Source organism: Bombus impatiens, unplaced genomic scaffold, assembly GCF_000188095.3.
Source record: "Bombus impatiens unplaced genomic scaffold, BIMP_2.2 scf_0377, whole genome shotgun sequence".
In the NCBI taxonomy this organism is placed as follows: Eukaryota; Metazoa; Arthropoda; class Insecta; order Hymenoptera; family Apidae; genus Bombus; species Bombus impatiens.
Window position 1 is genome coordinate 146,597 of NT_176796.1, and position 13,865 is coordinate 160,461.

General features: G+C 39.2%; 1 protein-coding gene across 2 annotated transcripts in view; it reads left to right on the forward strand.

Annotated features, from left to right (window-relative positions):
• The first annotated feature begins 5,966 nt into the window (after positions 1-5,966).
• The window catches only part of LOC100745418 (G-protein coupled receptor Mth2), a 19,121-nt gene continuing 11,222 nt past the window's right edge, over positions 5,967-13,865 (forward strand). The window contains exons 1-2 of one of the 2 annotated variants that reach the window (XM_024367965.2): positions 6,911-7,243; positions 7,469-7,846. In XM_024367965.2, coding sequence (XP_024223733.1) covers positions 6,911-7,243; positions 7,469-7,846 — 711 coding nt within the window. Of the gene's footprint in view, positions 7,244-7,468; positions 7,847-13,865 lie in introns of both variants that reach the window. The other variant, XM_024367966.2, reaches the window with a different exon arrangement.

Below are 13,865 nucleotides of genomic sequence, written 5' to 3' on the forward strand. Positions count from 1 at the left end.
TAAATATTACTATAATAATATCATTACGATGCGATTAAAATAAAACTATAACAAAACGTAATCTCGTTTCTGTGTTGTCTTTCACGTAGAACGTAAGATAGATGTTTTTAGCTGGTTAGGCGTTCAACCATATCGATATTTAAAAAGATGTGAACGATTTTAGAAAGAGAGAGCATTTAGAAATAAGATATCATAAATAGTGGGACAGCGATGGGGCAGAGTGATAGAATGACTGACAGAGTGACGAAAGAAGGCGAAAGAGGACGAAAGAAGATGAAAGAAGACAAATTCGGTGAAACGAGCAACAGTCTGTGCTAAATAGAGCGGCAAAGCGACGAAAGTACGGAAAAGCGAGCGAGTTGGCCGAGACGACAGAAGATTTAAAGCCGCGAATAAAAGTGAGTGTGTGTAAAGTGTAAGGCGTAAAGAAGCGGCGACTGCGAATGATGCTCGAAAAGATCCGTAATTTTCGTAGAGCGAGAAAAACAGAGTGGTGTCCATGAAAAGAAAAAAACAGAGTGTACGGTCGGGGCGAAAGTAAGGAGTAACGAACGGAAGGACGAGGTTAAAGTAACAGGAAGAAGTTGCGATACGAAGGGCAAAAAGAAGACGGAAGGGAGGTATGTGTAACAGCTTGGAGAGACGAGTAGAGAGCGAAGGAACGGGTGGAACGAGGAAACAACATGGCAACAACATGGTTAAATAGAAGGACACGCAGAAAGAAAGAGGACGTGGGAGTGGAAGAGAGGCGAAAGAGAGGCGAAAGAGAGGCGAAAGAGAGGCGAAAGAGAGGCGGAAGAAGAGGAAGAGACTGTAGCTTATAGCTACGGCTCGTGCTTGAAATGAAACGTTCGTGTTATATTTTACGGCCTTGATCCCGGACGAACATCTTTTGGAAATTAATTACAAGTGGCGCGCTCATCCTGACTAAGAGGTTATGTACCGGCTATGAATTAAGTTTTATACTCGTTTCTACGGTTATACCGTTACTGCCGCGCCTAACGAACGAGTCGGTGAGTTTAAAAAATCGTTTCGCGCGAGATGCGCAAACGCGGTAAATTGATGGAGATGGAGACGAGAATGGAGGAAGAAGGAATTACAAAAGGGGGTGGATGAAGGTTGGTAAACGACAGGATGGTTCGCAACGAAGGCGATTAATCGGAGAGCGTTAAACGCAAGGTCCGTGGCGAAAATTAATTTCTATTCCCTTTTTATATACGTCTGCCACGGAGAGGTGAGAATAACGACCAACGATAAATAACGATCACTGATAAAAATATAGCTAGTATGATAAAAGGATAGATTAGGTAAACGGAATGGGAATAGATCGATAGAAAATGAATTACGAAGAAAAATTCGTTGGTTACTCGCAATATTTAGTTAGATACGATAATTTAACGATGGTCAAATTTTCTTCATCCACCTACGTATAACGATAGGATCTAGTTGTTAGAAAATTGGGATTAGTTTATCCTTTGCCATAGCCATTTACGTAAATATTACAAATGCTAAATTCTCCTATAATTGGTTTCGCAAGTTGTAGAAACTAGAAAGTTGATTCGAATGATTTCAAAGTAAATGGCAAGAACTGAGAGACGCTACGTTGGAAATATCTCGCGGTAATGGAAACGTCAAAGGGAAAATTATAAACAAAGAGAGAATGGTATAGTATAGAATGGTATGGTATAGTATAATGTAGTATAGTAACGGCTTGTAAGACACCAGTGGAAGAAGAAAAACGCTTGCCAGCTAAACAGGTTTTAGGTTAACGAAATCGCTTCATCCTGTTTTCTCACTAGTTCACTGTCGATATCGTTTCCGGCAATGAGTCATTCTTTATAAAAGGGAAGATCCAGATACCAGAAACCAGTTTCACGCTGAATAGTTTATTTCAATCGTGTTTCGTGGTCGAATACCATACTAAGGCGTGTTTCGCCTAGACAACGAAATACGATACCTCTTTTTCTATCGATGACGCGCAAATTACGGCGTCTTATAAACAGCCTAGAAAAATGGAGGGGGGGGGGGGGGGAAACAAGAACTGAGAGACGCTACGTTGGAAATATCTCGCGGTAATGGAAACGTCAAAGGGAAAATTATAAACAAAGAGAGAATGGTATAGTATAGAATGGTATGGTATAGTATAATGTAGTATAGTAACGGCTTGTAAGACACCAGTGGAAGAAGAAAAACGCTTGCCAGCTAAACAGGTTTTAGGTTAACGAAATCGCTTCATCCTGTTTTCTCACTAGTTCACTGTCGATATCGTTTCCGGCAATGAGTCATTCTTTATAAAAGGGAAGATCCAGATACCAGAAACCAGTTTCACGCTGAATAGTTTATTTCAATCGTGTTTCGTGGTCGAATACCATACTAAGGCGTGTTTCGCCTAGACAACGAAATACGATACCTCTTTTTCTATCGATGACGCGCAAATTACGGCGTCTTATAAACAGCCTAGAAAAATGGAGGGGGGGGGGGGAGGAAACAGACAGACTAGATTTGCTTGTAGCGAACAGAATTGTTGGTTAAGCCGCTTCGGTCGAGTAACTAAACGACGATGAATACATAGCGAACAAATTTTAAGTGCTATGTGAGTGCTTTCTGAATATCATGTGTGTATGAGACTGATGCGAGTCTTTGTTCGTGCTGTTCGAAGTAAAAAATTTCCTACAGTTTGTTCATAAAAACATAGCCGATGATTATCTTCTTACTATTTATCGTTATACAAGTTTCGAGTCGGTATGTTTCTAAAAAAACCAATAATACCAATTTAATTGATAAAACCATTTAATAACGATTAATTAATAAATTTATCTTTGTTACGAATAGAAGGACGGGGAAGAAATAGAGGATGCGTCTACTATACGTAAAAGATCCGAGTAGTTCCGCAAAATGTAATCTTACGTCATACGCAACTGTAAACAAATTATAAATATAACATTCTGGACGATAGGTTGGTTTATTTTTCAACTTGGAAATTTTTCACTTGCATTTAGTTAGGTACAAAGACGTGCAAAGAGTCTGTAGGTCGTTTGGCGTAAATTTGAATATCGAAAAGCGATAACGATACGGAAGATTTTGTCAACCTCTTCTCGTGCTCGTTCGTCGCGTACTGTCGCTCCACTTTGTTGCTGTCACGGATTCTCTCTCGATCGATTCTCTCGAGTCACGAAAGTAAACTTTTATCCGTATTTTTTGCCCTGTACTTTTTATATATGCGAGTGCCGTTCTTACAGCGGACGTTTCTAGGTATTACGATGCTTGTCGCGTGTACTGTATACAGGTGTATCATCGATCAGATTCTATGGCGTACTCAGTACGACGCGTACGTTACGCACGCACGATACTCCTATCTTTTGCGAGTATCTCGGAAACTAGATTTTGACCCCGACCACGTATTCGGAGATGGTCGAAATTAGCGAGAACCTAGTTTCCCGACAGGTTCACCTTATCGGTGGAATGGCACGATTATTTGTTTGAACCGAACGGAATCTGACAATAATTACTTCAATTGAAAAATTTAACCAGAGGTGATATATACGTATGTATGTACAGCGCGTCAAACAATATCTTTCTTCGTTGAACGATCACTTTACCTCGCAGTCTGATCGTAAATCACTGCTTCTACTGCTGCTGCAGCAGTATCGATACTAATGAGCGAAAAATACGTCCATTACGTATGGGCGATCTAACCAAGTGACGTACAAAGTGTTTCTCGTATAAAGCAAATCTTACATAAAGCAAAATTAAACGGATTCGATCGGTACATTACGTGGTAAGCGAATATGTATATACTTAGGTGCGTGGCTGTCTCGAAAGTAGAATTGTTCGCACATTCGAAAGATAGAGGTATTTGTGCGTGAAAACGATTAGTTTAGAAGATATTCGGATTGTAATATTGTAAAATCTAGCGTACGAATAGGCTGGATAACTCAATTACGAATATCATTTTCTCGATCGTGAAAGAGTTTAACGACCGACCTCGTATTACACCTCGTGTTTCCAAAAAACCAGAGTAGAGAAGGCGAGTCGAGATTAATTACTTTGATCCGGTCGATCGATCGCGATCGAATTAAACGGATCACGTTAAGAACATCGAAGACCAAGAAGAAGGAAGAAAAAAGACGAACGTTGAGGAGGGGATTCGTGGGAAGGATGGGGAGGGGAGGGAGACTGGGCGAAAAGAGGCGCGTCGTGTATGGTCTTGTTGTTGTTGTACTCAGCGGCAAGTCTAGTCGAATTTCTCTCTCATCTCCGCTGTCGGTTGGTGCGAACGTACAGTCGAGTTTCTACGTGCGTATTCACCGTGTCGTGTCATATGGACGCATCGCGCCGTTGTCGAATACGCGGCGGTACGTTGGCGGGAATGTGAGAATGGGGGAATGCAGGAATGCGGGAATTCGGGAATCTGAACCAGCTTGGCCGCGGAAAACGATAAGGGGGCAAGGAAATCGGCAGTGACGATCGTAGGATTCATCCATCAAAAATAAATGCTCGAATAATCGTTTATCGAATAGCTTTGTCGATACAAAGATTTGCTTATTCGGCGTGACACGTATGATTCTCTCTATCTAATTTTAGGATAACTCGCGCGATAAATCACGGTAAATCGTTTCGAATGTCGAGAGGTGGAAATTGTAGGACGAAACTAGAATATAAAAAGATTAGGTTAGACGGAGTAATTTCTTTATTGCAATTCGATGAACATTGTGAATTGGGTGGACGAGAAGACAGGAAGAAGGAGGTAACGAGGAGACGGCGGTGATCTATTTGTGGATCGATTAGTCGCGTGAAAAAAAAAAAAAAAAAAAAGAAGAAGAAAACTGTAAAAAAGAGAAACCAAAAAGTGAGATTCGAAAAAAGGTGTCTTGTACAAGGTACTAGTGCACTTGGGAATATGGAAATGGTGGAAGAAAGAATTCTTGCTTCTGCAAGGCGTCGTTGAAATAATTACGAACCGTAAGGCGAAGGGGCACGATAGGTTCGTGTCCGAGAATTAAAAACGCTGCTGGAATAATTCAAATTCAGGAAAAAGAAAGTGTGTCGCGAAGAAGAGTGAGAAGTTGTAAAAGATTGGAGCAAAAGTTGGCGGAGATTGCGAGGCTCGTCGTGTAATCGTCGCGTAATCGTCGCGTAATCGTCGCGTAATCTTCGCGTAATAGAGAAAAATGGGAAAAGAAGAAGCAGCGGAATAGTAACACGACCGAAAAAGATAAAACGAACGAAATTTGAACGATCTAGGTGCGTTTGTGAGTTAAGTACGAATTTCTGATGAAATAATTAACTTGCGTCTTTCGGTAATATCGTATATGATAATATCGCAATTTTGTGTTATCGTTGTGTTATAATTGAAATTTATCGTTGAGAAAGGGGAGGAACAGCGAATTAAATAGATGAGCTTTCTCTTATGTAAATTCGAGAAACGGACAGGTATGTAAAAATAATTCGTAATTGATAATGTGATATAGAGGAAGATAAAAAGATGAAAAGATAGAAAATATACGCGTTTTATAGAAGGCTCTGGTATAAAAATATCAATGAAAAATAAGCGAAACTTGCTTTCCTAACACCGCGAATAAAAGACAAATTGGAAACATCTCGGAGCAAGGAACAACGAGGAAGAACGAGGAATAGCAAGGAAAGAACTCGAAGCTTCGAATCGAAAGGAAATATGTAAAATACGCAGTAGGAATGGAACTGTGAAATCAATCGCGATACTTGGGAAGGTGAGAGATTAGCAGTTTGCTGCACCTGCGCCGATAGGTTATCCGCTGGCATGTGACGGAATCACGAGAAGATTTTGATCAACGAACCGAGAAAAATTTGAGATTAAAATTCAAGTTGTCCTTAAACTGACAACTCTAAACTGCTGCTCTATCTGATTTGGAAGAATAGAGCTACCTGGTAATCGAAGATTATCCGAATGCAGTTAGGTGCGTGCAACACGTTGCATTATGCGATGGACGCGACAATTTAATCGATCGGAGACGGCTTACACGAATTGTACAAATTGAATTTTACGAAGATTGACGAGGAGTAACGACGAGTAACGACGAGTAACGACGAGTAACGACGAGTAACGATGTCTACCGACCGCGCAAATTCCAACACACGCATTAAAAGTTTATAACACAACGAAGTCTCATTAACGAACGAAGATTGCCGATTCGACAAACGATTCTCGTGAAAAGGCGGTTCTCGTTTGTACGTTTATCATTTCCACTTGTACCTTACTGTTTTCTTCGTGTCGTTTAACGTTAGCATCGGACCGTTTCATGATTATTTACCACCACGGTGAATTTACGCGATAAAGCGATACATATAGAGAATAATATAATGAATGGAGAAATAAATAAAATAGTAAAGGAAGAAAAGCAAATAAATAGAGAAACAAAGGAATAACGGTGGAGAAAGTAGAGTGTATTTGGTCAAATAATTCCACGTATAACGGCCAGAAGTCGTGTGGGTTCTTGGAAAATCCGACCGAGGATGAGACTTACTCGAGTCAAGGTCTCCAAGTATACATAGCAGCAGAATCGTCGAGCTCCGTGCTTTTCAGAGTTTGGTGGAAGTTGTGTGGACGAGCAACGGTCATTTTGACGCTTGTCTATACTTGGCTTCGCGATTTAGATCCTTTCCTTTTTATTTGATCAACGAGTTTGATTGGCTTAACAGCAATTAACGGCAAATAACGGCAAACAACGGGAAATATTCGTTACTAGGCTTCGTACAAGCTTAATATTTAATACTTCAGCTGCTGTTAATGTCTCAGCTGTTGTAACGGTCGGTGCAACGTTCAAGTCGAACATCTTGTTAATTGAAATATCGAATATCTAATTTAGTAGGGCACCAACGTCTCATCTTTAATCGTAAAAAGCAGCAGTTGAGTGGGATTTTCAACGGAACGATGTTGGGTGAAATCGGTGAAATTATGCAGCGATCAGTTTCGAGATATTCAAAGTGCTGTTCGTGTCCGACGCTAACGAGAAATTTTCTTCTTTTGTGGTTGTTGTCTCTGTCAGCCGGCGTCGCTTGTTCCTTCAACAAATGTTGCCCATTTGGAGAAGTTTTCTCAGGGATGTCGAAAGTGGATTGCGTTGCGTCGCCACGTGCTCCGCAAATCGTTGCCAGTGATCCTACTAACAAGAACGTAACTTACGGCCAACTTCCTATTTGCCAGAAGCCTGAATACATTACCACTCTGTCTCTTGATGAAATCAACTCGGCTGATATTTTACAGGTACGCGATAGCGGTTGCTTGTTTTACTTTATGTTTGTCAATACATGTTGCAAATCGTGCTATATAAAGAATCGATGCAGATCTTGCTACCACTTTTCTTAGATGAAACATTTATGATACAACAACGATAAGGGAAAATATTACGATAATAAGCATGAAAAGTGAGCGCAGGATGACGCAGCAACTAAGTTGTCGATGAAAGTTTAAACTTTTTTGTATTTACAGAGTCCGTACTGTATCGATATTCTGTACAACGATATCACTCGGGTCGTTGTTCCGACACTCGTGTACTGTAAATCGAACGAAGACAAGGATCGAACACGTCCATTCCCAAAAGCACCATCGTTATCGGAATTTTTAAACGTCAGAAAATGTTGCTCGAATAATACAGTTTTTAACGTAGTAACGGGAGGCTGTGAATTCGATCGTTATTACTCGAAAATGAACCATTTCTTGCCGTTACTCACTGATTACTTACGGGAAAACGAGCATTTTCCGAACGTGGAGTTATTTCTGCTTCATACTGGCATGCCCAAATGTTCATCAGGCGCGATCTTTACGCACGAGATCGATTCAGCAGACATCATCAATGGAACTTTACAGGTGAGTGGATCCTCGAACGCGAATTCGCGCCACGCCAGATTCTCCATTTTTCAATCTCCAATCTCCAATCTATTCGTTATATATGTAACTAATTGTTTCCTAATCATTTAGTTTTCAATCGAGTTTCTAGAACGAACGAAGAAAATACAGGAAAAGGAAAGAAAAGAAAAGAAAACTTGCCCACCTTGCCCCAATTTTTCGAAGTTATACCGTAAAATATAACAATGTAGTAATTTATACCATCTGGATCGTTAAATTCAAACCATTTTTTTTTTCGGAGCCACAATATCTGTAACAACGAAGATAAATGAGTTGGTCGAAGGATCTTGGAATTTGGGGGAAAAACCATTTTGTTACACGAGGAGAAACAAATTTCAAGGATAGCCAACTATATGTATATTTTTCCAAGCGTTCATTTACTTACGTGACGCATCTTCTTGCTCAACTGTACTCTCTTTGTTGCATTTATTTGAATTCTATACCATTTACAAAGATATCGTTATCAGCATATCGTTAGGGGCACGCCAATCTCGATATTCCTGCTCGTTCTCTGCTTCAGATAATATATTTCCACAAACGTTTCAGCGCTTCTGTATACTTCTGCGCGCGTGTGTGTGTGTATATATATATACACACACACACATATATATAGTAAAAAGTATAATATTCAGTTAAGTATAATAGATTTGTATATACTTGAAACTATTCGATATTCATAAAAGAGATACGTATACGTGGCATTAGGAAAATAGTGAAGAAGCAGAGGAAAGCCGGAGCAAATAGATACGGTTCTTAGCTTTCGACTAAAGAAATTGTTGTCTTACCTCATGATACATAGATCAGAAGTGAATATTCGAAAGAGTATGATAGAGCGTGAATAAAAGTAGTGGTTAAATTTCACTGTATCAAGGCACCCACACGATTTGAATTTGTCGAAGCGTTTATCTAACAAAAAGGTAGGAAATTTCCGGCTTTAGTTACGCGAACGATGAAGTCACGCATAAAGAAGCGTACGCCTTAAATTATAATAAACAAAGTTGGGACGCGACGCAAGCGTTAATTCGTTCCAGGTTGCAGCAGCGGTCAGGCATCAACGGTTTCGTCATTGTCCCTTTCTCTAGGCTCGTTGTTCCGTCGGATTTTTTCTCACCGTATTCAGCAGACGCGGTTTCGAACGGATAAACGGAATATTATTAAAGCTCTTATTTCCATGCAACACTTTTATCTTGCTTTCTGTTTTCTTTCTTTTACTGTTCTCCACTTATATATAGTTACAATCTGTATTTGGTGTATTTTCCTTTCTTTTCTACAACAGATTGTTTCTTTTTCGAAAAATTGTCTGTTCCCTAATTATCGAGTATTTCAAATATATCTTGAAACGCGAACGTGTTATTAGCTGTTCGATGAAAGATTTCTCCTTACTCACAGAGAGTACGAATTTTTATTTCCTTACGACAATCTGATCGAGGGTTCGAGAAATTCCGGAAAAAGAAAAGGAAAGAAAAAGAAATATCTATATACGCGATTAAACAAAATAGATTTAGACATACAAATTAGGTTAATTTTTATAACGTAATGACTTAAAGAATAAAATTAATAAGCAATCCGAGAGATTACACGTGGAGCGGTAATGGCCAAAATATTATTAAAATTAAGATATTACGTATTTTAGCGTATAATATTATAATTAGTATAGTAAATTGTTTAGAATAACAGGGGAAACAAATATTTCTTATCCAAGAAAAAAAGAAAAAAAAAGGAAAGAAGAGAAGAGAAAGAGAAAAAGAAATTCTAGTATTCTATTCTAACGCGAATGGAAATGTATAAATTTTCCTGTTAAATAGGATAGCGTAAGTTATATTATTCTTCTGTATTCTTTTTTCTTTTGACGTACATTCATCAGCATATCCAGCAGCACCGTTTGTTCGTGTTATAAAGCATAAAAAGTAGATTGTAGTACTATAATAAAGTAAAATATCGGTGAAACCCTGGAAAGAGTAAAAATACAAGCAAATACGAGCAAAGTCGGGGAGATTCGCTTCAAAATATAAGCCTAGTTTTCGAGAAAATTCGGTTTGAAAATTTGTTGAGTACGCGTTAATTTACCAAATTCGCAGTTAGACAGGCGAGATAATCGACAGGTCGTTTTACGCGTGAACGTTGAAAATGTAGCATTCTTTCGTCTCAAGTCTTGTCACGAGGAAAGTTGAATTTTAAAATCTGTCTAATACCTAATGCGTATCCCGAACTCGTTGTTGACAACGAGCATTAAAACAACACATTAAAAAGGCTACTTTATTTATATATTAAATATAGTATATTTTCGTACGGGGAACGACCTTCTGTCGATTGTGCATTACTGTGCCTTCCAATACGATCCTCTTATCCTTCGTGTTTCAGCCTTTTACGCCGTGCCGTAGCAGACTGCCTATTGTATACTTGCCGTAATTACGTTATCCGTCGTATAGCAACGAAAAGTGTAATACGCAATGTTACGAAATTACTAAGTAGTCCATATTCTACGTATCTGACGCGTCTTTTGTTTTAAATTGAATTTTAATGGATCGCGCGATAGATGGTTCACGAGTCTTCTCTTTTGTGAATTGGAGATTCTACTTAATTATTGCGTGGTATTAGATCGTAATGGATTTTTAATTTGCTTTGTCCTTAGAGTATAATGGACTTTTAATGGCTGTTTTCGTTTAATTGGTTTCCTCTTAAAGCGAAAAACATCGCGACACGGATATTACGTTCGTACACCTCGTGTTGTTTATGATCTTTTAGAGATATTAAAAAGATCAACTATTCAACTTTGAATAGCATCCTTATGTTGTCTCGTAGGTACTTTAAAACTACAAATGTGTATGTATTCCTGCTACACCCGCTTTTCTCACTCATATTAATAATATTTTATGCATTCATTAACGTTTACCGCGTTTATCTTCTTTATGTCATATACATAGGTACGTCGGGTAATGTATATTACGCAATCGAATTTTATTTTTAACACATACTTTCACCGCATACGTACGTGTAGGTAAATTACGTATATATAATTATGTATATATAAACAAACTAAAGAGGCAGAAGCTTATGAAATAATAAAGGTAATATAGAGAAGGTTATTAACGTATGTTGAGGTGTGCCTCGTGACGAGTTTGCAGTAGGTGGAAAAAGAAAAAAAAAAGAAAGAAGAAGAAGAAGAATAAATAATTATTATTTATTTTGTCGTTAGACAAGAATCGTCGTTTAACATAGTAATTTTTATAGTATAAGATAACTTTTTTGAGGTTTTCTTTAAAACAGATTATCAGATCGAAATATCGTTGAAGCAATGTCGAAGCAATTTTTCGGAATTCCTCCAACGACCATCTTATTTTATCGAGAAGGTCGGAAACTTGTTCCAACGGATTTTGTACGACATTTTATACGAGTAAATTTTATTTTTCATTCCTAACTATAGGACGCGATGCTTGCTCAGCTATTTTGCAGTATATGCTTCGATAACCTTTGCTCGATATCCAGAAGCGGAAGCGACTAGGTGCAGGATTTGATATTTGAACTTTATGGTTCGTGTTCTATAACTTTAAACTTCCACGACGGGTAACGAATTTGATAAGAAGACATTCTGTCGGTCCCCTTTAATTCGTACGTCGACCGTGACAAAACGAAACGAAACGAAACGAGACGAAACGAAACGAAACGAAACGAAACGAAACGAAATGAAACGACAAAATCAAGTTACATTTTCCCTCCCGATATTTCCACCTCTGAGGGCACGATACCCTTAGGCATCTTTTATCCTTTGTGTCGTCGAAAATAGACGCGACATCGCGCTAGATTTACAGATACACGGCCGATATTTACGACCCTTGTTTTTAAAAGAATATTTGAAAGAGTATTTGACTGTCCGATTTTTTAAAAGAATAATTTCAGTGGCCCAGCCGGATCGAACGAAGCTTTGCGACAGAATGCACGTGATTTTTGCATTTTGTGCTTGTCATGAGACGCTTATGTCGCGTGCACTGTGTATAAATAGCGGATAAACGACGGATAAACGACGGCTGGAAAAGTTTGTATTATGAAATTTTTTATTTAGCTAGCATTTTTTTCCCACTCGGTTCAATCGCGGTAAAGAAACCTATAGAAAAATATTTGTACGGATAAAAGTGTTTCTCGTTTTCGATGTTTTTGAATTTGAAAATCCGAGCCATAGCTTTCGCGGATGTAAATTCTACTTTCTTTTTATTCCGCATGGGAACGCTATTGCGATACTTTGGTCGACAAACAATACGATTAGTTTAATCGCGTTAATCTTGCAACGAAACTTACTATGCGAGAGAATTATCTCGTTTTCGAGGACCAACCTGATGCGTAATCCGCGAGCCTGTAGGACGGAGTCACTCGCGGGCGAACATGGCGCGAGATGAGCGAGCCGCGGTAGATTGAAATGCGATGCGAAATTGGCGGCGAGTTTCTGGGAGAAAGGTGACACAAACGAATTCGATGCGAAATCGAGGAGTCACTGGGAGATTGGCAAGCCTGGTAGAAGGTGTTAGAAGGGTGAAGAAAATACGGACGAATCTGACGCGCGTGAAATCGAACAGCCATTGGGTTGGCAAGATTTTCCGTTCTATCGAGGCTTTCCTTTTTCCTCGTAATTTACCAGCTTCGTAATTTTGATCGACAAAAGTCGACACGACTCGAGCGATAAAGTCGTATCGTGCGAGTAGGCACGTTCAACGACGTTGCGAAGAATCGTTGACTCGATCGTTAGGTCTCACGTAACTAGACTCAAATTTACAAACGCCGCTGTTTTCATTTTTATTTTTACACTGTTTACCGACAGAAAGATGGCTTTCTTTAAGCATCGCCTTCTGATCTTGGAGAAGAGGTAGAAATCGCAAGAGGCGAGATCTCGCGCGTAGGATGGGTACTCGAGCACGGTGTTGTTTTTGTTAAAAGTGAATAATTTGTTTGGCGGACATCGCGTGGTGGGTGAGCAATGGCTTGGTTGTTAACTTTTGCAATCCGACATTTTTTGACCGAGCGTAAAAACACGCTTATATTTGAAGATGCGTCAAGTTGTACCGACTGACACGATCGAGTTGAATTTTCTCACATTATCGGTAGTCGAAACATCTTTTATAGCTGTTTGTTTTTTTATCTCTACCCTACCACTCTCGGTTTCCAAGCTGTGTAAGGTCATTCTCGTCTTTTTCTGTCGGACCTCGTATCACCAACAATCGCGGCTCTCTCTCTCTCTCTCTCTCTCTTTCTCTCTATAAATGTTTAGAATAAAAATGTTTTTGTTTCCTACGTGTTTTTCAAGGAATTTGTACGCTGCAGATGGATTTAGGATGTTTTCTATCTGTAACATGTGCGTTTCTGTTTCCATTCTTTTTATATGATAACCGAAACTACAGTTATACGAAATTAAAGTTAACACATCCGTTAAACAAATCTTTACCACTACTACCTTGCCGCTATTAGGATCGCAATCCTATGCTAATATACGTAGTAACAAGTAGAATTTTCTTTTTGTCAGAAATTGTAGATCTGTTACTCAGGATGCTCGCTTTTACGGCACATTGGAAATTCAACAAAATTTTCCAGACAATTATCGTTGTTATGGTAAAGATGGTTCCTAAGATTTTTCAACGAGTATGTTTCCAAACACCCTCCTCGTTCGTCATTTCACATGTAATTGCTCGTGCATCGTTCGTACGAATGCAAATACAACATCCTTACTTAACGATCCGTACCCTTACGATCAATTCTTGGACGATACTCGCCGACGATAGCAGCGACATCAATAGCGACGTTTCGAGCTACGATTTTTTCCCGGTCATCCGGCGATAAATATTGTTTACCATAGTGTAGCGTGGCGCAACACGACGTAGTAAATGTAGTTTCAGATGGTCAGAGCCTTTATCCCGACCGGTGAAAGGATGCGAACGCGGTAAATAAATCTACGGGGCGTGGTGGCGGTAGCGGTAGCGACATAGCAGCTGTAGTG